Source organism: Chlamydomonas reinhardtii, chromosome 16 (assembly GCF_000002595.2).
Source record: "Chlamydomonas reinhardtii strain CC-503 cw92 mt+ chromosome 16, whole genome shotgun sequence".
Taxonomy (NCBI): domain Eukaryota; kingdom Viridiplantae; phylum Chlorophyta; class Chlorophyceae; order Chlamydomonadales; family Chlamydomonadaceae; genus Chlamydomonas; species Chlamydomonas reinhardtii.
Genome location: NC_057019.1, coordinates 6,137,604 through 6,161,215, shown reverse-complemented (window position 1 = coordinate 6,161,215; position 23,612 = coordinate 6,137,604). Strand labels below are relative to the sequence as shown.

Genomic DNA, 23,612 nt, shown 5'->3' with positions numbered 1-23,612 from the left:
CCGTCGGCCCGCACCTGAATTACGGGTCGCAACTCGCAAGAAACCTGGGCGTGACGGGGGCTTCAAGGATTGGGACCCGGGGAACTGGAGACTGCTGAGGGCAACTGGAGGCGGACACGCCAATCGCTCATGCTGCTGATCAGGCGGCCTCTGCTCCGCAACGTCGATAGTATATTGACAACATACACAGAAAAAGCAAACACACGTAGTCAAGTATAACAATGGCTCCTGTTTCGGTTGTGACCGGCGCAAATCGCGGAATCGGCCTTGCGGTGAGCTGCTCCCCGCGCTCCAAACGTGGAAATGATGATCGACAGGTTCAACTGCATGCTGCAATTGTCAGTAATTGAATGATGTTGCGCCTTGGACCCTCACAGCTGTGCCGCAAGCTCAAGTCCAACGGCTACCAAGTCATCGGCGCGTGCAGGAAGAAGTCACCAGAGCTAGAGTCGCTGGGCGTAAAGATTGTGGAGGGTAGGCTTGGACAAGGCGTTCGGGCGTGGGATTGGGGTTGGAAGGGGCCGAGGGGCGTTGGGGCAAGGCGGCTGAACGTGGAGATGACCTCGCAGCGGCACGCACGACCTGTATGCCAGTCAGACGGCCCCGTAGAATACGGATACGGCCGTTTGAAGCTGTCCGCAGCCCTAGCAACGGCCAAAATCTGAGCATGGAGAATTCCCTGGCCCACCCTGTCTCTGCGCCGGGCCCTGCCAATGCCCGCCCCCAACACACCCACCAGGTGTGGATGTGGGTGTGGACGGCGGCTGTGCGCCGCTGAGCAAAGTCGAGTCCCGAGTGGACCTGCTGGTGGGTGGGGCAGCGTGCGTGTACGCGTGTGTGTGTGTGTGTGTGTGTGTGTGTGTACGTGTGTGTGTGTGCGTGTACGTGTGCGTGTGCGTGTGTGTGTGTGTGTGTGTGTGTGTGTGTGTGTGTGTGTGTGTGTGTGTGTGTAAGGGGACGGTTGTAAGAGCGGGAGAATTGGTGTGTCACTATCGGCAGACAGGTGGCAAGTGTGCCACGCAACGCCTCCGACTGCGACTGGGGCCTGAAGCGCGGAGATCACTGCGCCCATGGTGGCCCCACAGCCCTGCCGCACTGCAGCACTGTACTTCACTTGGGCAGCACTATACTCACTTAGACAGCACTGTGCTTCAATGCAGCACCGCTGCTGCTGCTGCTGCTGCTGCTGCACCCAGCGCCCAACACACTGCCGCACTCGTGCTCCCATCCCCACACGCACACGCGCTGCAGGTGTGCAACGCCGGCATCCTGCGTGAGGACTCCCTGGAAGACATCGACATGGCCGTGCTGAGGGAGCAGGTGCGGGGCCGGCCTGGGGGAGCAAAGGCGGGGCGGGGTGGCCGTACGCGGCTGCCTGGCACACACGCGCGCACTCTCCGCCTCCCCCCTGCAGTTCGAGGTCAACTCACTGGGGCCGCTGCGCACCTACCTAGCACTGCAGGACAAGCTGGCGGACAACGCCAAGGTGCGTGTGTGTGTGTGTGTGTGTGTGTGTGTGTGTGCGTGCATGCGTGTGTATGCGTGTGTTGATGTGTGTGTATACGAGCGTGTGCGTGAGTGTGGTTGGTTTGGATGGGCTGGAGGAGGCCGGTTTGCAGGGACATGCCGGGCTTGCCACCTACTAGCCCGATGCTGTCGCGCCTGTGTTATCAACTTATCATGGTCTCGTTCGTGGGACCCAGGCCCTGATGCCGCCCGCCCACCCGCCAGCCCGCATCCCCACCCGTTGCTGTACGACAGGTTTGCATCGTCACGTCACGAATGGGCTCCATCGAGGACAACGGCAGCGGCGGCGATGTAAGTGGGTGGAAACGTGTTGACAGGCCCATTGCATGCAGCGGACATTTAGCAATTGGACAAGCTCCGCTTCCCGACATTCCCAGCTTGTTGATGTCCCGCGTACCGCACTCATGCTCGCTGTCCCATGCCCGTGGTTGCACGTTCTGCGCTGGCGTAGAGGACGAGAGGGGGAGCTATTACGCAGACCCGGCCAGACACATTAGCCTCGGTAGGGGGTGTCCGCGCCACTCCACCGTCCACTGTCTCTTAGGCACCACAAAACCTGTGACAGGGGTCCACGTTTACGCTGAGTATCGTCTTGCGCGCGCGCGTCTTGCGTCTCTAGCACTTCACAGCCATCCTAACAAATTATCGCGCCCCACAAATTGACAGTACGGCTACCGCATGAGCAAGGCGGCCGTCAACATGGCCGGCAAGACGCTGTCCGTGGACCTGAAGAAGAAGGGCATCGCCGTGGGCATCCTGCACCCAGGGTTCGTGGCCACTGACATGACCGCCAAGTACCACGGTGGGATGGAGGGCCAGGGCGGGGTTGACTTTGAACCAATCCCGTAAGGAAAGGGGCCAGGGTGGGGGTTCAGGGTGGTGGGGCCAGGGTCGTGGCGCTGAGGTCGCATTGGTGGTGCGGGCAGGCGGGTGGGAGCTGCTATTCCCAACCGCATGAGCTGCAGCAGCTGCGGAGCTGTGTATGCGCATGTGCGCTTGCCTATGACAACGCGCGGGTGTCGTGTGCCCGTGAGCTGGCCTATGAGGCTATGTGGTCGGGCTGGGTCACCCTGTGTCACTACGCGGGTGCTGATGCACTCAGTCCTCGCTGGCGCCTGCACGCCTGCACGCCTGCGCGCCTGCGCGCCTGCAGGTATGGAGGGCGTCATCAGCGCGGAGGAGAGCGCCGCAGACCTGGTGGGTGGTGGTGGTGGTGGGGGGTGGGGTGGCGAGATGGTGTCACCAGGGGGTGGGGGTGGGCAGGCAGCGGTCTGAGGACGTGAGATTGGTCATGCATGGTGGCGCGAAGGCACGCACATGGCTTGCCTTTGTGCAGTGCGGTGTGCAGCTGGGCAGCTGGGTAACTGGGGGCGTGGCCGCTCAAGCCGCAGCCCGGCCTGACGGAGTCCTGGACTGCGTAAAAGCTGCGCGCCGCGTCGCCCCACCTGATGCTGCGTGATGACCGCCACCCTACGCCAACACCGAGTCCCCCACAGGTCAAGATCATAGAGGAGAAGCTGCACATGGACACCACCGGCACCTTCTGGCACCGCAACGGCTCCGTGCTGCCTTGGTGAAAGTAGTGAAGGGCGCTGTGGCGGTTGATTGTCGTGCATGCCGTACGGTGGTCATCGGGGTGCCGCGGAGAAACGCGATGGACGCACTGCGCCGTCCTTGTAGGGCTTTGCGTGGGTGCCAGGGCTGGCGCCTATGTAACAGGTTGCCATGGGAAGCCAGGCATCACAGCAATACAGCGGTGCGGATGTGCGCTGTGTGCAGCGGTGCAGAAGGTGCAGAAGGTACCGTGAGGGCGTGCGGGACAGGGGCGGGAGAGTCGCAGACTGGTTTTGCGAATCATGGTTTTGCACTTTTGGTCGGCACGCGGGTACCACCAGGCGGCTGGATGGGGTCTAGGGGAGCCCCTTCTTCCGCGGGCCTTTTCACTATGAGCAATAACTCGTACAAGGATGCTGACCCAACCTACCCCCCGCTCTATCCGCCTGGCTAGTTAGATTTCTTGTACGAGCTATTGCCCGTGGTGAAAACTGGGCTGGACACCGTACAAGGCTGGACACCGTACAAGGGGTGCGTTTTCCCAGCCAAACCCGCACGTTGGACGTTGCCCCGGGGCAAATCCTACCGCACGGATTAGACACCGCCTTTCTGTAGGTACATAACCAACATCATCATCAGCCAGAAGTGGTCGGCAAAGGTCCAAATTATGCTTATCGGGGCTCAAGTCGCGAAATTGACCATATCTCGCATATGCGCTGTTTGGGGCCTGAATCTATTGCCGTCGACATTAATTCCCGTATAGATGTAATCAAAATAGCTTCAGGCCGGCGAGCGCGACATATAGCATTTCAACTTGAGCTCTCGCTCAAAATTATGCCCGAGCACCATCCAGGGACCTTATTATGTGTAATGGGATGTCAATTCATGGTCGGGGCGACAGTCTGGGCATAGACCTTGCGATCCCGCCCTTGACCCCCGGAGTGGTACCCGCGTGTTTGGAATGAGCAGTGATGAACTGAGTAGAGTGAGCAAAATGAGCAGTGTCCTAGGAGGTTGAGCAGTGAGCGAGGGACTGAGAGGCGCAGTAAGAAAAGGACTGACGTTCAGGTTGAAGTGACCAGAGTCCGGCACTGGGCCACCGCACGCTTACCCCAACAGCCGACCAGATCGGGGTCGAGTTCATTTCTGTCTGAGCGAGGCTCGTTGACCCACTTCTACAATACAGAACATAATGGCACTCCGCATGCAGCGTTCGTCTGGGAGCCTAGCTCGGGTGCGCTCGTGCAACAAATTGCAGCATGTAACGCTATTTTCCAATTCGCGGCTTGGCATACCATTGCAGGTGCAATGCGACATGTGACATACCAGCTCCCATATATTAGTCTCCGACGCGACTGACGGCGTCGCGGCATTACCTTCCGTGCTTGCAGGCGGGTCCCAAGTCAACAAGCCGTCGCCTTACAACGCACGTGCTGGCATCCGGCGCTCTCAAGACTTCCAAATGCGGCCTTAAATGGAAGGACGTCGAGGAGGGCACTGGTGCTCCGCCGCGGATGGGCACCACTATCCGGTGGGTGGCCCCCCGTGGTGGCGCCCTGTCCCCCTCTCGCGCGCACCAGTGCAGCAACACGTCGTCAATAGCGCGCCAGCGCCAGTCCGACGCTGTATGTGATGCATGCAATCTGCCATGGGAAACTTTGGGTGTTGAGGCTGCGTAAAGATTGCGTGCCTGGAGCGCTGCTTCGGCTGGCGCCCGCCTCAATTCCTGGATCCCAGCGCACATAGGACCCCTTCAGCGCTAACCCATAGACTCATGGCCCTCTGAACGTCATGCCCCTGCAAATGCAGCTGCCACTACAACGGCCGCCTCACCAACGGCAAGGTGTTTGACTCCTCTTATGAGCGCGGCAGCCCCCTGGACTTCCCGGTAGGGCGGCTGTAGCACGAGTGACAGCAGTAGCTGACCGCCCCCCTTGTTTGCGTTGCCGGCTCACGCTCTCTTGGCTTTCCCGCTATCTCTTCTCGCTATCTCTTGCTCACGCTGTCTCCATACCCCTGAAAGGAACTTGTTACACCCCTCCTGTGCAGATCGGTGTGGGCCAGGTCATCAAGGGCTGGGATATTGGCATCCTGGGCAACGAGGTGCGTGCAGGTCGGGGGATGCTTGCACCATTTCATGCGCATCAGGGGGATCCCAGGCGGGATAGCGTTTTCCAGCTCCGAAACAGCCGAGACCGAGAACCTAAAACCAGGCTTGGGGGAACGGCAGAAGCTGCGTCCACCTATATGGTGCCGACACCGTCAGTACCGTGCCGCACACACCGCACTGCTGCCCGCTCTCACCCCACAGCCCCACCCATACTGCACCACCGCCACCTCATCGACTCCCCTCCCCCGTTCTCCCTGCTCCTACTCCACCGGCCTCCGTCCTCCCTCCCGCTCAGGACATCCCGCCCATGAAGGAGGGCGGCAAGCGCCTTCTGGTCATCCCGCCCGAGCTGGGCTACGGGGCCCGCGGCGCCGGCGGCGTCATCCCGCCCAACGCGGTCCTGGAGTTCGACGTCGAGCTGCTGCCGGCGGGCGGCGGCGGCGGCGGCCTGTTTGGCGCGCTGGCGGAGGGCTGGAAGAAGGCGACCGGCTTCCTGAAGGCGGTGTAGCGCGGCTGGTGGACCTAGAGTTGTGGGGCAGTGGGGGTTGTGGTTGTGGTTGTATGCGGTGAAGTGTAGGAGGCTGTCAGGCTGTGGGTGCCACCGGCGTGCTTAACGTGCTAATGGCTTGCTGCAGGCGTGTAGGTTGGTGCAGGGGGTGCGGCACAGAGGAGCGGGAGGATGGAGGGGGAGATGGTAAGAGGCCAAAGCCACGGGGGGAAGGATGGCATTCGCATGCTCCGCAATTTCCTTCGCAAGGTATTTGGTGAGGCTGGGATGAAGCGGAAGGGGACGGGGCAGGAAGGCACGGCTTTGTCGTGTATGGGCACGGGATTGTTGTCATGGAGGTTGTTCGGAGCTTGCCGGGACGCCGGCTGAAAGTCCAAGCACAGATTGGCGCTGGGACGTCAAACGCTGGCTTGATACTAATTGTCAAACAGTGGGGCCAATGGCACCGTACGACCAGGTAACGCGGTCGTTCTGATTCCGTATTGCAGTAATGCGCGGCGCGGGCCATGAAGGCATTTGCAAGTGCGCATGGTGGCCAGGTAGCGGTGATGGGTTGGCCAATCAGTCGATAGCCGTGGGCATCAGGATCCGGGAAGGGGGCCAGGGGGCGGTGGCCGGTGGGAAACGGCGTGTGGCTGGTATCGAAGCGTTCGCCCGGATTGTGCGCCACGGCGGGCCACGGCGGGTCCATGCAGGTCCCCAACCAATGCTATAACGCAGTCCCATACCCACTTCAGCAGTCAGTTAGTGACCCCGAACATATTTATCAAAATGGCCCTTTGCATGCAGACCCGCTTCGCTCGCCCGCTGGCTCGCTCGGTGGGTTGCGCATGCGTAGACCACAACCTCGCGATCTGCCCACTCCGATAGCGCGACCATGCCTTACATGCGCTTGATCTGCATTGAATTGCGCAATGGAGCTACTCAATGCGGGCGAGGTGACGGTGGTCGCCCCCATTCCTGCCAGTTGCAGGCGAGCCGAGTCCCCGCGCGTCTGCTCAGCACTCGCGTCTTCGCAGGCAAGGGCTCCTCTGCTGCACCTGCTGATAAGAACGACTCCGGTGTGCTAGGGCGCCGCGAGCTCGGTCTCGCCTTCGGCGCGGCTGCGGTTTTCATGAGCACCTCTTCGTCCCCTGCCTCAGCAGCGGACGGCCTGACCACCTCGAAGAGCGGGCTACAGTGGAAGGACGTCGAGGAGGGCACCGGCGCCGCTCCCGTCAAGGGCAGCACCATCCGGTGAGCCTAGTGGGGCGAGGGGTGCCCTGAGTGTCGAAGGAGGCCGGCGTGTCATGGTTGAAACCGTGGCGTTGAAACGGAGCCTTTGCCACTTGCCAGGCTCTGTGCACTGTATGTTGCCATCTACTTGTGCTAGTCCACTCGGCAATCCTCCACGCTTCGATGCCGCCGCCTTCTGCTGCTGGCACCTGCAGCTGCCACTACAACGGCCGCCTCACCAACGGCAAGGTGTTTGACTCCTCTTATGAGCGCGGCCGCCCCCTGTCCTTCCAGGTATGGAATCGGGGCCAAGGGGCGGGTAGGGGCGGTGGTAGCCGAAAAGGATGAAGGTATAGGCCATGTGGCAAGAAGTGATGTGGGACGACCTAGCTGTGCAGGTGTCGGGGTGCATGGCTGAGAGGCGTGACCTGGGGATGAGAGGTCATGCGCGCATGCTATGTACCATACTGACCAGGGGCCCTGCATGGCAGCGGAGCAGCCACGCCTTACTGCACGCAATGATTGCTGCACGAGGCATTGCAGACTCAAACTGTCGACAGCTGCGGGCCCGGTCATTGCAAGAAATGAAACAGCTGAGAAAGGCAACCTGGGCGCGGACTGCTTCCCTTGTTGACCCTGTGTGCCGCCTTTCTGCCCTGTGCCTCGCCGCCCGCCCGACTCCTGTGCAGATCGGTGTGGGCCAGGTTATCAAGGGCTGGGACATGGGCATCCTGGGCGCTGAGGTGGGTGCTGGCACTTTGTTTTGAGCTGCGCATTCTTGAATGTGCATTAGTGAATGGTAATGCCGTGAAACGGCCAGCCTCAGCAACTGTTGATTGCAGCGCATGCACTGCTCGGCCAAAGCCCTCTTACTTTCCCGAGGTCGAAGTGCTTCAATATTATTAACACACCGGCCTCCGTCCTCCCTCCCGCTCAGGACATCCCGCCCATGAAGGAGGGCGGCAAGCGCCTTCTGGTCATCCCGCCCGAGCTGGGCTACGGGGCCCGCGGCGCCGGCGGCGTCATTCCGCCCAACGCGGTCCTGGAGTTCGACGTCGAGCTGCTGCCGCGCAAGTAAATGCTGCCGAGTCCTGGTGTTGAGGGTTTTGCTCAGTCAGCCAGGTCAAGGATGTGGGGCACTCGAGTTTGCCCACTGTTGTAATCACGGTACTATGATATGACCTTATGTTGGACGTATGTCATGGTTGATGTTACTCAGACTTGCGCTGACAGAGCCCACTGTAAGAATTTTGTGACCCTGAGTAATGCTCGTTTCCAAGAATACAAACAAAGGGGCGCCGCGGAGGTGCCAGGCGGCAGCAGCGGGTGCCTGAGCGGCAAGATGACTGCATGGGCGTGGACCTGCCAGCAACTTGTCGGTACAGTAACTCCGGCGTTCGACCAGCCATGCACTTCTGCTCTGCCGCTGCAAACTGTTTGCTGTCTGCTTGGGGTATGGGCGTCAGCGTACCCTACGGGACCTCGCCAACTCTGTCTCTAAACCCTGTCCCATCACACCCACAGCATGCATCATTGGCATGTGCAGTCGGTCGTGACACAATACCGAATCGTTCACTGGTGTGGCACACCGATATAGACGCAACCACCGATGTCCAATGTATAGCGAGCGTCGGAGGAGGAAATCAATTCAGAACGCCGATACAACACTGTACCCCTCTGTAGCCTTATACATTTGCGATAAAACATTTCCTGGTACTGTTTCATTTGTTTCGAGCAACATTACCGACACTCTGCTTAGCTGTTTGTTCCACTTGCAGCTGTCCAGGCGCAACGTCTCGCGCGCGGGCCTTGCTTGAGACACATAGTTTGATGAGGCATGATATTCCATTCATGCAGAGATTGCGACTTGAAATAGCTCAGCGGCGCCAGAGCAATGTCCAGTCGGGGCGACCGGAAGCCAGTGTTTGGCTCCATCCTAAATTACATGCACCGTTGGAGGGGCACTACTGCAGATGACCAGCAAACAGTGGCACCAGACACCGTGCAGTCACCGGACGACGCGCCCGCGACCGCAGCGCACGACGCACCGCCCGACGCCGCAGCGCCTGCTGACCGGGCAACAGTGACAGCGGCAGTTCGGGTGAAAACGGAGCCGATGCCGGCGACTCCAAGTGCACCGGGGCCTGGTCCGGGGCCGGGCGACGCGCCGCCACGGCATGCCCACGGTCCTGCCGGTGTCGACCTAGCTGCAGGCGCGGCAGCAGACGTGGACATGGACGCGGACGCGGGCGAGCATGAAGCGGCCGACGAGCTAGGCCCTGAACCTTATCCCAATTCTGAACAAGCGCTCAACTGGTACGGATCTGACGTGGATGACGAGCCGGAGGAGCAGAAGGCAGGTGGCCTGGACGCGCCGCCGCCGCCGCTGGCTGGCCCAGTATGCGGCAGTGCTGACGGCGCCGGTGCAGCTGGCGGCGCCAGTACCGCGGCGCAGGCTCGGCGCGACGCACCAGCAGCGACGGCAGCCAAGCCACAGCGCTCTGTAGTAAAGCCATTTCAGGGCGTGCTCGTCATCGCGCCGCGCCTTGCAGCTGCTGCGTTTGGGGACGCGGCTATGGAGGAAGCGCTGGAAAGGCAGGTCCGTGTGCGGCTGTTCGGCGTCCGCGCGGGCATGTCCCACCCGGACGCGGATCCTAGCGTGGACACGGCGTCCATCGAGGCCGCGGCCGCGGCTGCAACGGCGGCAACAGCGGCCGCAGGGTCGCCGGCGGCTGTCGGTGCCGGCTTCTGGGGAGCGGACCGCGCCGTGCTGTGCACGACAGCGCCAATGCGCGTGTCTGGCACCTCCCCCGTCGCCCGCTTCACCTCGCTGACCGCCTTTCTGAGGGAGCTCGGGGTCACCGGCAGCGACGGCAGCAACGGCCGGGTGGTTGTGATGCTCGCGCCCGAGCGGCCGGGCACTCTGCTGGTGGTGCCGCTGCTGGCAGCCGCAGCTGGCACCGATGCGGGCGGACTGAAGGAGGTGGCAGCCCAAGGCGCGGCGGCAGGCGCCCCGGCCGCTGCAGGCGGGCCGGGATCTGTCAAAGGCGGGGCAGCCGCGGGCGCGCTCCGCCGCCCGAGAGTCTCGCTGGCGGGCGCCGAAGACGCTCAACGCTCAGTACTCACGTACGGCAAACTTGGCCGGCTGTCAGTCTCGCTTCGGCTCGCCCGCCAGCTCGCGGGCTTGCCAGCGGTGCGCGGGGTGCGCGCAGACGCTGCAATGTCTTTTCCCGTGCGCCTCTTCGGCACACGGACGCGCATTGCGTGCGCTGACGCACCACTAGCCGTGGCCCCTGCATCCATCGAGGCCGCGGCTACCGCCACGGCCGCATTTGAGGCCGCCGCGGCGAGCCCGACGGCTGCCGGCAGCGCACCGTTCGCGTGGGGCGCTGACGGTGCGTTGCTGTGCGGTGTCGTGCGGGTGCGGTTGGATCAGCGCGCTGCTTGTGGCCGGATCTCGGGCCTCACAAACTACATGCGGGCACTGGGTGTGTCGCCCGGTGACCGCGCAGTGTTGATGCCGGCGCCCGGCAGGCCCGATGGCTTGCTGCTGGTGCCACTACTGGAACCGCCGGCAGCAGCAGCGGGAGCAGGAGCAGCGGCAGCGGCAGCAGCAGCAGCAGCAGCAGCAGCAGCAGCAGCAGCAGCAGCAGCAGCAGCAGCAGCCGGCCAAGGGGCGCCTGATGAAGCAGCTGGGGCCGGCGAAGAAGGAGAAGGGGATGAGGACGAAGATGTGGGTGAGGACGAGGAGCAGGAGCGAGAGCAGGAGCAAGAACAGGAGCAGGAGCGAGCGCAGGAGCAGGAGCAGGAGCAGGAGCAGGAGGGCGATGGCACCGAGGCCGGCCCTGCAGCAGGCGCAGGCGCGGACGCTCTCCTGCGCCGCAGCTCCATCGGGCGTGCGGTCTGGGGCTCGGGGCGCTCGGTGGTGAGGTGCTCCAATGGAACAATGGTGGTGGGCAGACGCCTGGTGCTCGCAGCCGTCGGCGAGGCTGCCGTGCAGGAGGCGCAGGACAAGCAAGTGCGAGTGCGGCTATTCGGCGTCCGCGCGGGCATGGCATCCCTTGATGCAGACCCGGGCTTGAGTACGGCATCGCTTGAAGCCGCGGCTGCGGCCGCAACGGCGGCGGCCACGGCAGGTGCCGCGGGCGGCGTGTGGGGAGTCGACGGCCCGGTGCTGTGTGTGGAGGCGCCAATGCGTTTGACGAGGTCGCCTTCGGGCGCGGTAGGCCAGGCTCGATTCACCAGCTTGACAGCGTTCATGCGGGCGCTGGGTACTGGCGGCGGGGACCGGCTGGTGGTGATGCCCGCGCCTTCGCAGCCGGGCGCGCTGCTGGTGGTGCCGCTGCTGGCAGCCGCAGGTGGCAGCGAGCCGTGTCCAGCTGCTGGGACTACTGGGGCTGGGGCTGGGGCTGCAAACTGTGACGGTGAGCAGCCCCCGCGCCCGCGCCAACACGAGCTGCCAGCTGCAGCGCTGGCTGCAGCGCCCTCGCCGGCCCAGCCAGAGGCACCCGGCGCCTCGTCCGGTGTGCATCCGCAACGGCAGGAGCAGCAGGAGCAGCAGGAGCAACAGCGGGCTCCACGGGTGTCAAGACGCAAGCCGCAGCAGCCCATGCGCCTGCCCATGTCGTTGCCCCCGACACCTGAGCCGACGGCGGGCGCCGCCGCCGCCGCCGCCGGCGCGTCTGGCACCGTCGCCTCTCACCCTCCATGGGGTAAGGTCAAGTCCGAGCCCGGTGACGCAGCCGCGGATGCGGCAGGCCCCGGCGCAGTGCCCGCCGCCGGCGGTGCCGGGCCGGCGAAGGCGGGTGACCACAACGTTTGCGACGCGCCGTCGAGTCCGGGCGCGCGTGCTGGCGCTGGTGCAAGGCCGAGCACAGGCGGGCGCGCGCTGCGAGCAACTTGGCGGAGCAACGGGTGTCTGGACTTGTCGCTGGGCGCCGCGCGCGCGCTGTTCCCGCAGCTCACGAGCAGCTTTGGCGAGTACCCGTGCGTGCTTGTGCAGCGGCTGCGCCCGGTTGCTGGCGCCGCGGAGGTGGAGTATCCGGAGGCGGTGCTGGTGTACGCCGCCAAGAACACGCGCATCAAGAAGCGAAGCCGGCTTGGACGCGACCTGGGGCTGCGCAATACCGATAACGCGACCTTGGAGCTGCGGCGGCTGCCGGACGGGCGCGTGGAGGTCGTGTCCATGCAGCTGCACGATACCGCGCCGCCGCAGGCGCAGGCGCAGCAGGCGAAGCAGCAGCAGTCGCAGCAGGCGCAGCGGCCACAGCAGCTACAGCAGCAGCAGCCGGCCGCCGCGGATGGGTATGGCGACGACGCGGCAGGTGGCATGGCAGTTGCAGATGCGGCGGCGGAGGCTGGCAGCGGCCCTGACAGCGGCCGTGGCGGTGCCATGGACGTTGAGGGGTCGGCGGGCGCTGAGGGGGATGCCAGCGAGTCCATGGAGGACGCGGAGGCAGGGCAGGAGGAGGAGGAGGAGGAGGAGGAGGAAGAGGAGGAGGAAGAGGAAGAGGAAGAGGAGGAGGAGGAAGAGGAGGAGGAAGAGGAGGAGGAAGAGGAGGAGGCGGAGGAGGAGACAGTGGCGGCTGCCAGTGCTGAGCCGTCCGCGCCGGACCCTGCGGCTGTGCAAACGGGAGCGCCCGGCACAGCCGGCACCGGCGCCGCCGCCACCACAGCCGCCCCTGCGAACACAGCAGCCTCCGCACCGCTCACACCGCCAGCACCGCTTGCAGGCGCGGCAGTAGGTGACGAGGTGTACCTTGCATACTGGCGGGCCAGCGGTGTGCTGGAGATAGCTCGGGGCACGGCTCGGGCGCTGCTGCCCCACATCAAAGAGGACGGCCAGTATCCTTTTGTGCTGGTACGCCGCAACCCCCTCGCGACGCTGCTGGCCACACGAGACGCAAGCGGCGGCAGCAGCTGCGGTGCAGACGGCGGCGCGCTCGCGGAGGTTGAGTACAAAGACATGGCGCTCACGTTTACGCACCGGTCGTACAAAGTGTATATCCGGAACAAGGCACAGCTGGGACGGGACCTGGGGTTGCACAACACGGACAAAGCGACCCTGGGGCTGCGGCGGCTGCCGGATGGGCGCATCGAGCTCATATCCGTTGAGCAGCAGCAGCAGGCGGTGGCGGCGGCGCCCCAGCCGGGTGCAGCGGCAGCTGCGCCGCAGGTGGCGACGCCACCAGCAGCGGGTGCGGCGGGCCTTGCAGCGGCGGCCGGCGGCTTGATACGAAGTGGCGAGCAGGCACTTGAGGCGGCACCAGTGCAGGACGGACAGGAAGGAGAGGAGGCCGATGACGCGGGGGAGCAGGCGGGATCCAAGTACGGCACACCACAGGGCGCCACGCCAGGCTCGGCCGCCGGCAACGCGCGCGCGGACGCAGTTTGTAGTGACGCCGACGAACCTGTAGATGAGGCAATCGAGGAGCAGCCGCAACTGCAACAGGACGAGGATCGGAACCAGGAGCAGAGGCAGCTGCGGCAGGAGGCGGCGGCGGACTCCGACGAGGAGTTCGCGGATGCATGCGACGGGACCGAGGCCGGGTCAGAGGGCGAGTCGGCCTTGGGTGCTTCAGACGACGACGAGGAGACGGCGGCGCAGCGGCCAGCGGCTGGCGGTGGCGGCGGAGGAAGCACGGGGAGCGGCGGCTCTGACGGCGGGCCTCACGCCGGGCCCGCAAGTCAACCGGCCGCGCGGGCGCGCTGCACAAACAGCATGGGCGTCCCTGGAGCGCCGGCGGCCCCGTCGACGTCGGCCGGCGGCGCCACGAGGAGTGCGTTCCAGCAGCGCCGACTTACGCCATTGCAAGGTGGCACCGGAAGCGCAGAGCGCGCGGCCGCTGCAGGCACTGCCGCTGGTGCTGCGGCTGCGCCTGGGTTGCTGAAGCAGCAGCCAGTGCGGTGGAGAAAGCTTCGCGGCGCAGACGGCAGCCAGGCGATGCGGCGCGGCTTGACAGCACACATGCTGCAGACGGGGGTGTTAAACGTGCGGGAGCTGGAGAAGCTACCTGCAATGCAGGTGAGCAACACATGTTGCGTTGCGTTGCGCGTCGTGCTCCGTTGTGTCTCGTTGTGTGATCGCAGCCGTTGCGGTCACACTGCGGTAGTGCATGGCCTAATGATAAGAACACTTCATTCAACTCTTGCTTGGCTTTACCGTGTGCTTCTGGCGCCTTGCCCCTGGCTCGCACAGGCACACTTCCAGAGGTTGCTGCCTGATGCTGCGGGTCAGTGCGTTCTGGAGGTCCTCGTGTCGCCGCCCGGCGCCGTAGCCGAGGCTCCAACAGTCGGCGGCGCGGGCGCCGCGAGCACCCCCGCACCTGCCCTTGTCCCCGGCGCCAGCACTGGCAACAGCGCTCGTGCGCAGCCCGAGGCAGCCATGCAGCCAGGAGCAGCCATGCGTGTCACGCTGTGCCGCTATGTGGGCAAGACGCGCGGCGGCGGCGCGCCGGTGTGGAGCCTGCACGGGCTCAAGCTGTGGCTGCAGTCGGTGGCGGCGGCCGAGGGTGACCTGGCAGACCTGTGGTTCCACCCGCGGGACGCCTCGCTGCACCTGTGTGTGCATGTGGGTTCCAGCGAGAGCCGCGGGCCCGGCGCTCCCGGTGCCGGCGCTGCCACCGCCACGGCGCCAGCGGTTGGGCCGGCCACAGCGGGAGAAGCGGCAGCTGCCGGCGCCGGCGTCAGCACCGGTGCCGCGGCAGTGGCGCGCCGCACGGAGCCGCGCCCCGGCGTGCATGGCCGCCCGCCTCGTGCAGGCGCTGTTGGCGGGGAGGAAGGGCCTCTGGAGGTGCGGGAGAAGGCCCCCGCGCTGCTGCTGCCCATGGCGGTGGTGAGGGCTCAGTTGGAGGACGTGGCGAGTGGCCACGGTGCTGGAGTGGACATCCCGGTGAGGGCGCTGGGGCGGGTGGGAGGCAGGAAGGAGTTCGGGGAGCGGGGGTGTTGAGGGTGGGGCTGGAGCGTGGTGTAGGGTTAGCAGGATGTGGTGCTGTACGGCATTCCAGAACTCCAGAAGCACGGCTGGGCGACTCACTTGGGCCTGGCGCCGCGCCTCCCGATAACGGGACATGACGCAGCGAGCAAGCCCTTGCAAGGTTGTATCCAAAGCCCATGCCGGTGTGCTATCCGCAGGTGCGGCTGCGCCACGAGCCGTCCGGCGAAACGTTTGACGTCACTCTCCGCGGCTACCCCTACTACAAGCGGAGGCCGGCTGCCACCGCTGGCCCCGCATCTGACGGGGGCGATGGCAGCGGCGGTGGTTCCACTGGTGCCGGGGCGGGAGCCACTGCAGCCGAGACTGGCGCTGGGGCCGCGGTGTTCCTGCCCTTGTCGCACAGTCAGTGGTACCTGAAAGGCATGCGGCACATCTACACACGCTTTGATGTGCAGCTCGGCTCACAGCTGTACCTCACACGTGTGCGAGACGGCGATGCCGCCGCAGGCGGTGCAGCCGGGGCGGCAACAGCCGCGACGTCTGGCGCAGTCCCGGTGCTCACGATGCGGTTTGAGAGGCCTGGAGCCGGCGCTAGGTCGGGGAGCGCCATGCTAGCAGCAGTAGCGAGGGCAGGCCTGCCACCGCTGCCGCGACGCGGCTCCTTGGCGGGTGCTGCTGCAGCCGCTGTGGCCGCGCCCGCGGCTGGTGATGTGGAGATGGCGGATGCGGAGCAGGCGGCCGGGGCCGATGCCGATGCCGATGAAGAGGCCGAAGCGGATGCGGAGGCCGATGCGGATGCCGAGGCAGAGCTGGGGACGGCGTCTGGAGCTTTTGGCAGCAACATCTGCGGCGACACCGGCGCCGATAACCACGGCCACAGCGGCGACACCGGCGGGGGCGATGAGGTCATGCAAGAGGCAGAGGGCGGCGCCTGGGCCGGAGTCGCTGCGGAGTCGGGCACCCCTCAGGAAGCGCCTGACGCAGCCGGGAACGACACCGGTGCCGCGGCGGCAGCGGCAGCGGCAGCGGCGCATGCAGCTTTGCCGCGTGGCGCCAAGCGAAGGGCGGAGGCGGCTGACAGCGCTGGCGCGAGCCACGTCGCCGGCACCATGGCCGAGAGCGTGCAGGACGGGCATGCTGACCCCGACGGGTTCCGGTGCGGCCGCCGGCCGCCGCCAGCCAAGCGCGCGCGTGCCGAGACCGCCGCCGCGCCCCCCACCGACACCGCAGCGCTCGCTGAGTGCCACAGCATCGGCGGCTCCGCCGGCGTCGCCACAGATGCGGCCGTGGGCGCAGCCGCCGCCGCGGCCGCCGCCGCAGCCGAAGCCGCTGACGGCCCTGCCGCGGGCCTCGCCTTCCTGCACGGCTGTGTGCCGCCGGCTGTGGGTCTACCGCCGCTGCGACCAGGCGAGCTGCGGCTGTGCGGCCTCACATTCCATCCAGACCTAGCGCCAGCCGTGTTGCAGCTGCAGGCCAGCTGGCTGGAGAAACGCTCGAAGCGCGGCGAGGCCGGCCTTCTGGAGATGGACCCCGCGTCAGTGCAAATCCAAATCCCAGAAATCGAGGAGGCTAATCAAGTCGAGCAGACTACTGAGATAAAGCCTAAAGAAGAGAGGAAACCGGAGGGCGCGGTGCGTGGCGTCGTCGGCGCGCACGGGTTGTCGCCCAACGTCATCTGTAGCCGCCTGGCGCGGGTGTTGGGGCTGTCCATGCGCTGGGGCGCGCCCCTGCCGCAGGCGCCGCCGCCGCTGGTGGACGGGGTGGTGGTCGCCTCCGATCCGGAGCGCGGCGGGCTTGGCTTGGCGGCGGCAAAGTTCATACGCAAGAGCACCGTGCTGGGCGTGCTGGGCGGCTACGTTCTGCCTGCTGCCTCGGCGGCCGCCGCGGCCGCCGCTGGTGGCGCCGGCGGCACGGGGTGGCTGCCGGCGCCCGCAGGCGCTTCCGCGGCGGAGGTGTTCGTGGCGCGGGGCTTTCAGGAGCTGGCGGCCCCCGTGGCGGCGGAGCTGGCGGCGCGTGCGGAGCCGGCGGATGTGGCGCAGGCGTGGCGGTTCCTGGCGGGCTCATTCCGGGCCGCGTACCCAGGGCTACAGCTCACGCCGGCGGGCGACACAGGTGCGTCCTGGCGGGCGCGACTTCTGCGGGTTGGTTGTACGGCTTTTCTGGAGTCTGTACATAGTTCTCAGACGCGTGTATGTTTGTTTGAGAGCAATCCGCCGTACGGCGTGTTTGCCCAGCCCTAACGCGCGTGTTGCGCCCCGCCGTGAGGCGTGCCGCTGTGCAATTGCCATATTGCCCTCACGGCCTCCCCCTCCCCCTCCCCCGCGCCCCCCAGCCCCTGTTGCCTTGGAGCTCAACATGCTGGGCTACGGCAATGCCACCGCCCTGGTCAACGACCCGCGGGCCCACACGCGCCTGTGGGAGGAGCCACCGCCGCCGCCCGCCGCCACCGCTGCCGCCACTGCCACTGCCGCTGGCGCTGGCGAGGCGGAGGCCAACTGCGTGGTTGTGCCCGTGGCGGTGCGCGGCGTGGTGCTGCCGGTGCTGGTGGCGAGCCGCGACGTGGAAGCTGGCGAGCAGCTGCTCCTGGACTACGGCGGGGAGGGCTGGTGGCGTGCGCTGGCGCCAGCTTGGGAGAATGTGGAGTTTGACGGCGCCAGCCCAGGCCAGCTGCTGTACGGGCCCGATGGGCCGGCTGCGCTGAAAGCGGCACTGAGCGCCGCGCCGCGGCAACGGTCAGAGGCGGGTGCCGGGGGATCGGGGGCTGAAAGGCCGCCGCTGGCCCAGCTGGGGTGGGCGGGCAGCGGCAGTGGGGGTGGGGGCGGCGGCATGGTATCTGGAGGCATGGGGCAGGCACGTGGAGTGACGGAGGGAAACACTGGAGGGCGGCCGGGCTCACGGCAGCCTACGCCTGTGGCATCGAGTGTTTTAGAGAGCACTGTTGTGGCTGCCAACAGCAGCAGTTGAGGTTTAAGACTGTGCAGGACGTGGGGGTCGTGGCACAGTTCGAGGCTTTCCCTTACTTTGAGGTTGACTGTTTGCGCGAAGTCGGTGTGTACATAACCATAAAGACAGCGCCATGGTTGTACGTGCATGACTGCCTGCGCAGGGCGGCATTGCAAGAGCAGCGCAAGGCCGCCCTTCGGCTGCAGCTGTTAAGGGGCGCTCTTTTTTGCTTGACGACGGTTACTAGTTCGTCCACCAATTTCGCCCTGGTCCTGGGGCTCTTTTATTGGGTCTGTGAAGAAGATTACGCAACAAGCATGAATGTTGTCGGCTAAAATGAACAGCCGCGAACCTCGCGCCTGGCTCGCCGTCAGGCTCGCCGTACGGTGCGAATTCACGGTTTTTCGCCCCAGCGCTAGCCTAGTGGATAAATTAATAGAGTCGTGCAATCTATTCACGTAATCACTTTTCTTCTACGTGGAACCCTGCTGCTCGAGTTCAGTGAGACTACCCTGCTGCTCGCAAGGTGACAAGGCTCTCGACCCGCGAAGGACGCAGGCGCTACATACACTTCTGCAGTGCCTAAACGGCAAAGGAATGACCTCTTTGCTGTGATAGCAGTGGAGACTAAGGGGCACTTCTCGCAGCGACACTTTGGCGCCTGCGGCCGCGGCCCGAGACCCCAGCCTCACTGGCAATTGACGCCGTGCTTATCCATAATGGTACGCCTGATATCAGTCGATGAGACAACGTGACAGCTCGCTTGTGCGTTGGAGACAATGTCGGGACCGGTGTTGACTCGATCATGCCTCAGCCCACTCGCAGCAACCGTGCTCTGCAATGATGACAAGTGACACTTTTACTCGGCAAGCCTATCAAGGCAAATCACCCCCACCGCCTTGAAAACTCCCTCGCTGCCCCCCCCCCCCCGCCCCCCGCAGGCGGCAGCGGTTCGACAGGGGCCTCCGCGCGTCTAGCAGCGGGGCGCGTCAGCTCAGTGCGTAGCCGCCCAGATCGCTTGAACCAAGTATCGCGCACAGGAGCAGGGATTCTGCCTGTCACAAGTGGTAACCCGCTCGTGCCTGCCAGTATGTCCGACGAGGGGGCAAGCCGCCGCACCTCGAGCTGTCGCACATTCACAACGAGCGCGGACAGCTCCCCAGCCGCGCGGGCGGGGTCGGGCGTCGCACGCAGCATACCGCGGCTGCAAGCGCTGCAGACAGCCACTGCAGCAGATAGCATTCGCAGCCGGCTGCTCGGCCGCCGTGCGACCGTGGAGTCAGCGGTGGAAGTATTGCGGGAGACGTCGCCACGTGTCCCGGAGCCCCGCCGCTCGTGCCTGAGCACGGCTGGAGGCGCATACCCGGTGACTGCGGCTTCGGTCATCGGTATCTATAGCAGCAGTGATGCGCCTCCACGAGATGTGTCCCCAGCTAGCGGCGCAACGGTACCAGGTGTGGCCCCCGATGGGGCCGCCGCCGCCATCCGGCGCCCAGCGAGCGCGGGCAGCGGCGCGCGGCCACAGCAGCAGCCCCACGCCCCCGCGGCCGTGTCGAAACCTGCTGCCCACCAGGCTCAACCAGTACTTCAGCGGCAACTCCATTTTCTGCAACAGCCGCCGCAACCCACCGGGCAGCCCTCGCTGAAGCAAGTCCTGGGCGCAATCGGTGACGTGCCGGCATCCGGCAGCCGCGGCAGCAGCTTCACGCGCCGCACGGACGGCACTAGCGGTGACGTGGCACGCCAGCAGGGACTCTCCTCTGCAAGCCAGGCAGTGGCCGCTGTCCGGCCGGCGGCCGCGGTGCCGGTCGCGGTCCTGAACAACGGCGTGAGCAGCAGCTGCGAGTCCACGCGCGCCTGGGCTCAAGGGACTGAGCACACGCCGGCGGGCCGCGGCGGCGGCGCGGGCACACATGGCGCCGCCATGCCACTGGCACCTAGTCCACTGGTCCGCAGCTCGCGGCCCCTGGTCAGCTGCCGCCACATGGGCACCTGCTATGATCAGGAGCAGGGCAGCAGGGCCGCGGCTAGGGCACTCACAGGTCCTTCATCTGCTTCGGCCGCTGTGGACGTGTCCGTGTCCGTGGCCAGCGTGGCCGGTGCGGCCGTCATGGCCCCGGGTGGTATGGCCACCACCGGCGCCTTCCACGTTGCATCGCCAGGATATCGCGCCGGCCTGTCGGGGCAGCGACGTCTCTCGCGGCGGCTGTCGTGCTCCGTGGGCATGGATCAGTGGTCGCCGCCGACGGCGCACGCTATGCCGGGGGCGGCGGCGGCGGCAGCAGCCGTGGGCTCGCCTGCAGTGCATGGGTCTGTGTCGGCGGCGGCACCTGGTAGCGGTGTGCTGGGCGGAGCCGGCCCTCGTCACATCGTGGGCGCCGGCAGCAACAGCCACAGCCGCCGCCGCACCTCCGTCGCAATGTTCTCGCCGGCGATGGCGATCATCTCAGACTTCCTGAGCGCACAGCAGCAATCGGTGGCATCAGGTGTGGCAGTGAGTGCCGTGGGTGGCGGCAACCGCCGTGCCAGCAGCAGCCGCACTGCCGGCCGCCGCCTCAGCGCCGGCGGCGCCGCAGGTAGCAGCTCCCTGGTTGCGATGGCAGCCGCCGTGGCCGCGGCCACCAACTCCTTGCGCAAACTGCAACGTGTGTCCATGGCAGTGGACAGGCCCGCATCCGCGGCTACAACCTTCGCTGCCAGCAGCCCGTTACCCGGCCCGGCCAGCGCCAACGCCCGACTCTTTAGCGCCTCATCCGTGCCGGCATCGGCGCTCCTGCTGCGAGCTGGAGCTAGCTCGCACAGCAGCATGCATGGAGCCGCTGGGCTTGGTGCCGCGGCCGCGGCTTCTGAGCTGCCTGGAGCCGGTTGCGTCGCCAGCACCCGCGCCAGCAGCGGCGTCCGGGCGACCATCGTAGCCGGCATGGCGGCCAACGCAAGCGGCAGCTCTTACCCATCCTCCAACTCCTCCTTCGTCTTCGCCACGGACGGCAGCCGCCCCGCAGCACTGAGCCGCGCCGCGCTCGCCTCAGCCTCAGCAACCGCTATGCTGCGCCCCAGCGCCACTGGCCACCATCCCGCCCCGCAGCACCTACAGCATCCCCAACAGCAGCACCCACGTCAGCAGCACCAGCAGCACCAGCAGGGCCCCGAGGCCACCTGGAGTCACAACCCCACGTTCAACACCACGGGTGGCAGCCGCGCGCGTGGTCGACCCGGCTTTCGCTATGCCGATGTGGGCGCAGCAATCGACCGAAGGAGTGGCGGCCGTGAACGATGCGCAGGAGCCGATTCCATGGTCAGCCCTGGCGCCGAGCCGATGGCGCGTCGGTCGCTGTCGCAACGGCACGTGCGCGTTCCGCTGCCCGTGCCGCTGCCATCCAGCTCTGCCCTTGATGACAGCCTCTCTGAGGCCACCAGCACCAACAGTGAAGCTGGCTTTGTGAACCCTGCGGAGCCGCCGGCTGCAGCGGCCGCCGGTGCCCGCATGGGCTTGTTTGCTGAGGCGGTGGAACTGGGGCTGGCGGCCGAGATGGGCGACGGCCGCGTTTCCCGGCCGTCTCGGAAGTCGTCCCGCATTCCGACACTGGAGGCTATTACGTCGGGCGTTGCCGCGTCAGCTGCGGTGGCAGATGACGTGATCTGTAAGCTGGGGCGGGCGGGTGCCGACACCGCCGACAAGCGGAGCACAAGGTCGAAGGGCTTCTGGGCCTCCCTGAAGCGCGGGCTGGCGTCTGTAGCATCATGCGCACGACCCATGCCCGCAAACTAGTGATCATAGATCGCAAGGGGGAAATGTGCACTGTGTGTGTGTGTGTGTAAGTTGGTGTGTGTTGGTGCCAGTGGCTAATGCTTACACGGCTTCATCGTTGGGATTGTATTAAGCGCTTTGTCGCTGGGTTGTGACAAGGAAGGAGGCTCATGATCAGGGGGTCGGACTAGCAGCAGCACTTTATCCTGTACGGTCAGCAGCTTGCCTCTGGAGTTCCCTTGTTGCGTGTCAGGGTATGGTATCCACGTGCACGCGGCGGGCGGCTAAATGCGCTGTGCGAGGTACCCTACTGACGTATGATGCGTGTTGCATGTGCTCCACCAGTCGTCGAATAAAATTGAAGCAAGTGCTGATTCCGCAGAGCCAGTATCGTATCATATGCTCTCGCATCTGTCATGTGCTTGAGCTTAATAGAGCTGGTAAGACGGTTTTTTGTGCAGCTTTCTGTTGCTCGGGCTTTGCTTGCGTGCCTGATGGCCCTGAACACGATAGGTGTGGTGGAGAAGAGGCAGGTGGCTGAAAGTAAAACCTTTCACACATTACGTGTGGTCCAGGCGGGAAGAGGCGAAGGAAGTTGCGGTGTGAGACTGCAGGAGGGATATGAGAAGGCTGTGCGCACCCGGGCGTTCTCTTGTTGTCTACGCCATTCATGAGGCTCATGGTCCGCGCTGACGGGGCTTAGAAGGTCAATTTCAGGATGACTTGGGTGTGCGGGTGCGGAGTAGTCATCGTGGGTAGTCGTGTTCAGGTTCTTATGGGTGTGCGCCATTGCGCGGAGCGGGTGTATGATACCGCAGGTTGTCAACGCGTGCAGGTCGGCATGCGGCGTTCCGCATTCCATTCATTAATAATTTTAGGGCGCCTCTGTGACTTTCCATCGTGAGCAGTCACGGAGCTGGACTTGCTCCGGTCCAGGGCTTGTCCTGTTTCAATGTGTACCGGTTTGCCCCAAGCGGCGTATCACAGACTGCTGCAGACGGCCGCGCAGTGCGGGTCATGCGCCCCCATGATGTAGGGTGGCCTAGACAGTGAGAGTTAGCTTCAGCTTACAGTTGAAAGCATGTCAATAAGTTGCTGGCTCGAAAGATTTGCATGATGAAGCAAGTAGTAGGTTTGCATGCTTGTGCATGGGATCACACGCGTTGTGTGCCGTACAAGGGGTCAAGGGGCGGCTTACGTCTCCGCAAGAATGGAGGCAGACGACCCGCTACACAGCTGTAGCGCCAGTGTCCCTCTTGATAACATGCAAACTGTTCACATTGTCCCGCCCGACTCTCTGCGTCTCTCGACCTAAGGGGTAATTGCTAGAGCCCGGTGCCCTGGCTTAACCGCCTGAGCCGAGTGCTGCCGGACGGGGTGGCCTGGAGGTGTGTGCTTGGGCTGCAACGTGGGCATGACGCACAGCCACTTAGACGATACGTCACGGGTACGGCCTGGTTGCTTGTGTGTCGCAGCGCGTTTTGCACAGCCAGATGCCAGTTACAGGTGCCGGCGGGCGCGGGGCGCCCCGCCCGCGATGCGCTAACTCTAAGCAGCCAGCCGTCAAAATGCTGCGGCCTCGCGATGTTCGCATTCCACTTCTAGGCCCACACCCACGCCACTAGGTCTAGCAACACACACGTGGGCCTGAGGCGTGGCACTGCGTGGCGCCCCGTGTGCCGCACGTGTCGCGGTTGCTCATCGCCCGAGCGGGGCCGTTGTATGTAGAGGTTACAACACGGAGGGGTGGGCAATATGGGATATACTGGGGCGGGGCGGCGGGAGGGGCGGCCCGAACCCGACCCGACCGCATGCCCCGCCTGAGCATGCCATCATGCCCACCCCTCAAGGGTTGTAAGTAGCTTATACCCCGGGTTGGGACCCGAGGGCAAGCAAATAGAAGCTTCAATAATGAGCGTGCCTTCAACAACGCGGAGTACGCGAAATGCTATGCAACATCCATTTGCGGGTGAGTTTCTCTGCACGCTGCGGGCCTCTGAACAACTATTTGAAGTGATGTGGCGCTAAAGTTTACGTTCTGAGCCAATTTCAATCGCCATCTTCACCGCCT

The 23,612-nt window shown here is 65.0% G+C and overlaps 5 protein-coding genes across 9 annotated transcripts; all 5 read left to right on the top strand.

Moving 5' to 3' along the window:
* The first annotated feature begins 50 nt into the window (after nucleotides 1–50).
* Nucleotides 51–3,505, top strand: CHLRE_16g675450v5 (uncharacterized protein). Of its 3 annotated transcripts, XM_043071270.1 has the most exons (10): nucleotides 51–272; nucleotides 378–474; nucleotides 740–807; nucleotides 1,252–1,320; nucleotides 1,415–1,486; nucleotides 1,762–1,818; nucleotides 1,979–2,029; nucleotides 2,194–2,329; nucleotides 2,681–2,724; nucleotides 3,024–3,505. In XM_043071270.1, exons 1-10 carry the CDS (start codon nucleotides 222–224, stop codon nucleotides 3,102–3,104), a joined length of 726 nt encoding a protein of 241 aa, XP_042916109.1. In that variant the 5' UTR covers nucleotides 51–221; the 3' UTR covers nucleotides 3,105–3,505. The 3 variants fall into 3 exon arrangements, with proteins under 3 accessions (XP_042916109.1, XP_042916108.1, XP_042916107.1); XM_043071272.1 differs by lacking the exon at nucleotides 1,979–2,029; XM_043071271.1 differs by lacking the exon at nucleotides 1,979–2,029 and having other exon boundaries at nucleotides 179–272.
* Nucleotides 3,506–3,780: 275 nt separating this feature from the next.
* On the top strand, nucleotides 3,781–6,276 carry CHLRE_16g675500v5 (uncharacterized protein). The gene is made up of 5 exons (XM_001695785.2): nucleotides 3,781–4,315; nucleotides 4,473–4,612; nucleotides 4,891–4,969; nucleotides 5,131–5,184; nucleotides 5,487–6,276. The coding sequence occupies exons 1-5, from the start codon at nucleotides 4,274–4,276 to the stop codon at nucleotides 5,697–5,699; spliced, it is 528 nt and encodes a 175-aa protein (XP_001695837.1). The 5' UTR covers nucleotides 3,781–4,273; the 3' UTR covers nucleotides 5,700–6,276.
* A 154-nt stretch (nucleotides 6,277–6,430) lies between these two features.
* CHLRE_16g675550v5 (uncharacterized protein) lies at nucleotides 6,431–8,171 on the top strand. 3 transcript variants are annotated; one of them, XM_043071275.1, is made up of 6 exons: nucleotides 6,431–6,518; nucleotides 6,667–6,718; nucleotides 6,845–6,935; nucleotides 7,130–7,208; nucleotides 7,604–7,657; nucleotides 7,852–8,171. In XM_043071275.1, exons 1-6 carry the CDS (start codon nucleotides 6,471–6,473, stop codon nucleotides 7,990–7,992), a joined length of 465 nt encoding a protein of 154 aa, XP_042916105.1. In that variant the 5' UTR covers nucleotides 6,431–6,470; the 3' UTR covers nucleotides 7,993–8,171. The 3 variants fall into 3 exon arrangements, with proteins under 3 accessions (XP_042916105.1, XP_001695838.1, XP_042916106.1); XM_001695786.2 differs by having other exon boundaries at nucleotides 6,673–6,935; XM_043071274.1 differs by having other exon boundaries at nucleotides 6,667–6,935.
* Nucleotides 8,172–8,600: 429 nt separating this feature from the next.
* Nucleotides 8,601–18,276, top strand: CHLRE_16g675600v5 (uncharacterized protein). Its single transcript, XM_043071276.1, has 4 exons — nucleotides 8,601–13,938; nucleotides 14,113–14,805; nucleotides 15,048–16,962; nucleotides 17,183–18,276. Exons 1-4 carry the CDS (start codon nucleotides 8,809–8,811, stop codon nucleotides 17,812–17,814), a joined length of 8,370 nt encoding a protein of 2,789 aa, XP_042916104.1. The 5' UTR covers nucleotides 8,601–8,808; the 3' UTR covers nucleotides 17,815–18,276.
* Nucleotides 18,277–18,330: 54 nt separating this feature from the next.
* On the top strand, nucleotides 18,331–22,826 carry CHLRE_16g675630v5 (uncharacterized protein). The gene is made up of 2 exons (XM_043071277.1): nucleotides 18,331–18,515; nucleotides 18,735–22,826. Exon 2 carries the CDS (start codon nucleotides 18,884–18,886, stop codon nucleotides 21,560–21,562), a length of 2,679 nt encoding a protein of 892 aa, XP_042916103.1. The 5' UTR covers nucleotides 18,331–18,515; nucleotides 18,735–18,883; the 3' UTR covers nucleotides 21,563–22,826.
* Nucleotides 22,827–23,612: the final 786 nt, after the last annotated feature.

Excerpts from the sequence above, each read along its gene's own strand:
- CHLRE_16g675450v5 (XM_043071270.1), top strand. The coding sequence starts at position 222 with ATGGCTCCTGTTTCGGTTGTGACCGGCGCAAATCGCGGAATCGGCCTT. Across the intron at positions 273-377 it reads ATCGCGGAATCGGCCTTGCG|CTGTGCCGCAAGCTCAAGTC; the intron begins GTGAGCTGCTCC and ends GGACCCTCACAG. Across the intron at positions 808-1,251 it reads AGTCCCGAGTGGACCTGCTG|GTGTGCAACGCCGGCATCCT; the intron begins GTGGGTGGGGCA and ends CACGCGCTGCAG.
- CHLRE_16g675500v5 (XM_001695785.2), top strand. The coding sequence starts at position 4,274 with ATGGCACTCCGCATGCAGCGTTCGTCTGGGAGCCTAGCTCGG. Across the intron at positions 4,613-4,890 it reads CGGATGGGCACCACTATCCG|CTGCCACTACAACGGCCGCC; the intron begins GTGGGTGGCCCC and ends CTGCAAATGCAG. Across the intron at positions 5,185-5,486 it reads TTGGCATCCTGGGCAACGAG|GACATCCCGCCCATGAAGGA; the intron begins GTGCGTGCAGGT and ends CCTCCCGCTCAG.
- CHLRE_16g675550v5 (XM_043071274.1), top strand. The coding sequence starts at position 6,471 with ATGGCCCTTTGCATGCAGACCCGCTTCGCTCGCCCGCTGGCTCGCTCG. Across the intron at positions 6,936-7,129 it reads GTCAAGGGCAGCACCATCCG|CTGCCACTACAACGGCCGCC; the intron begins GTGAGCCTAGTG and ends TGGCACCTGCAG. Across the intron at positions 7,658-7,851 it reads TGGGCATCCTGGGCGCTGAG|GACATCCCGCCCATGAAGGA; the intron begins GTGGGTGCTGGC and ends CCTCCCGCTCAG.
- CHLRE_16g675600v5 (XM_043071276.1), top strand. The coding sequence starts at position 8,809 with ATGTCCAGTCGGGGCGACCGGAAGCCAGTGTTTGGCTCCATCCTAAAT. Across the intron at positions 13,939-14,112 it reads AGAAGCTACCTGCAATGCAG|GCACACTTCCAGAGGTTGCT; the intron begins GTGAGCAACACA and ends TGGCTCGCACAG. Across the intron at positions 16,963-17,182 it reads CACGCCGGCGGGCGACACAG|CCCCTGTTGCCTTGGAGCTC; the intron begins GTGCGTCCTGGC and ends CGCGCCCCCCAG.
- CHLRE_16g675630v5 (XM_043071277.1), top strand. The coding sequence starts at position 18,884 with ATGTCCGACGAGGGGGCAAGCCGCCGCACCTCGAGCTGTCGCACATTC.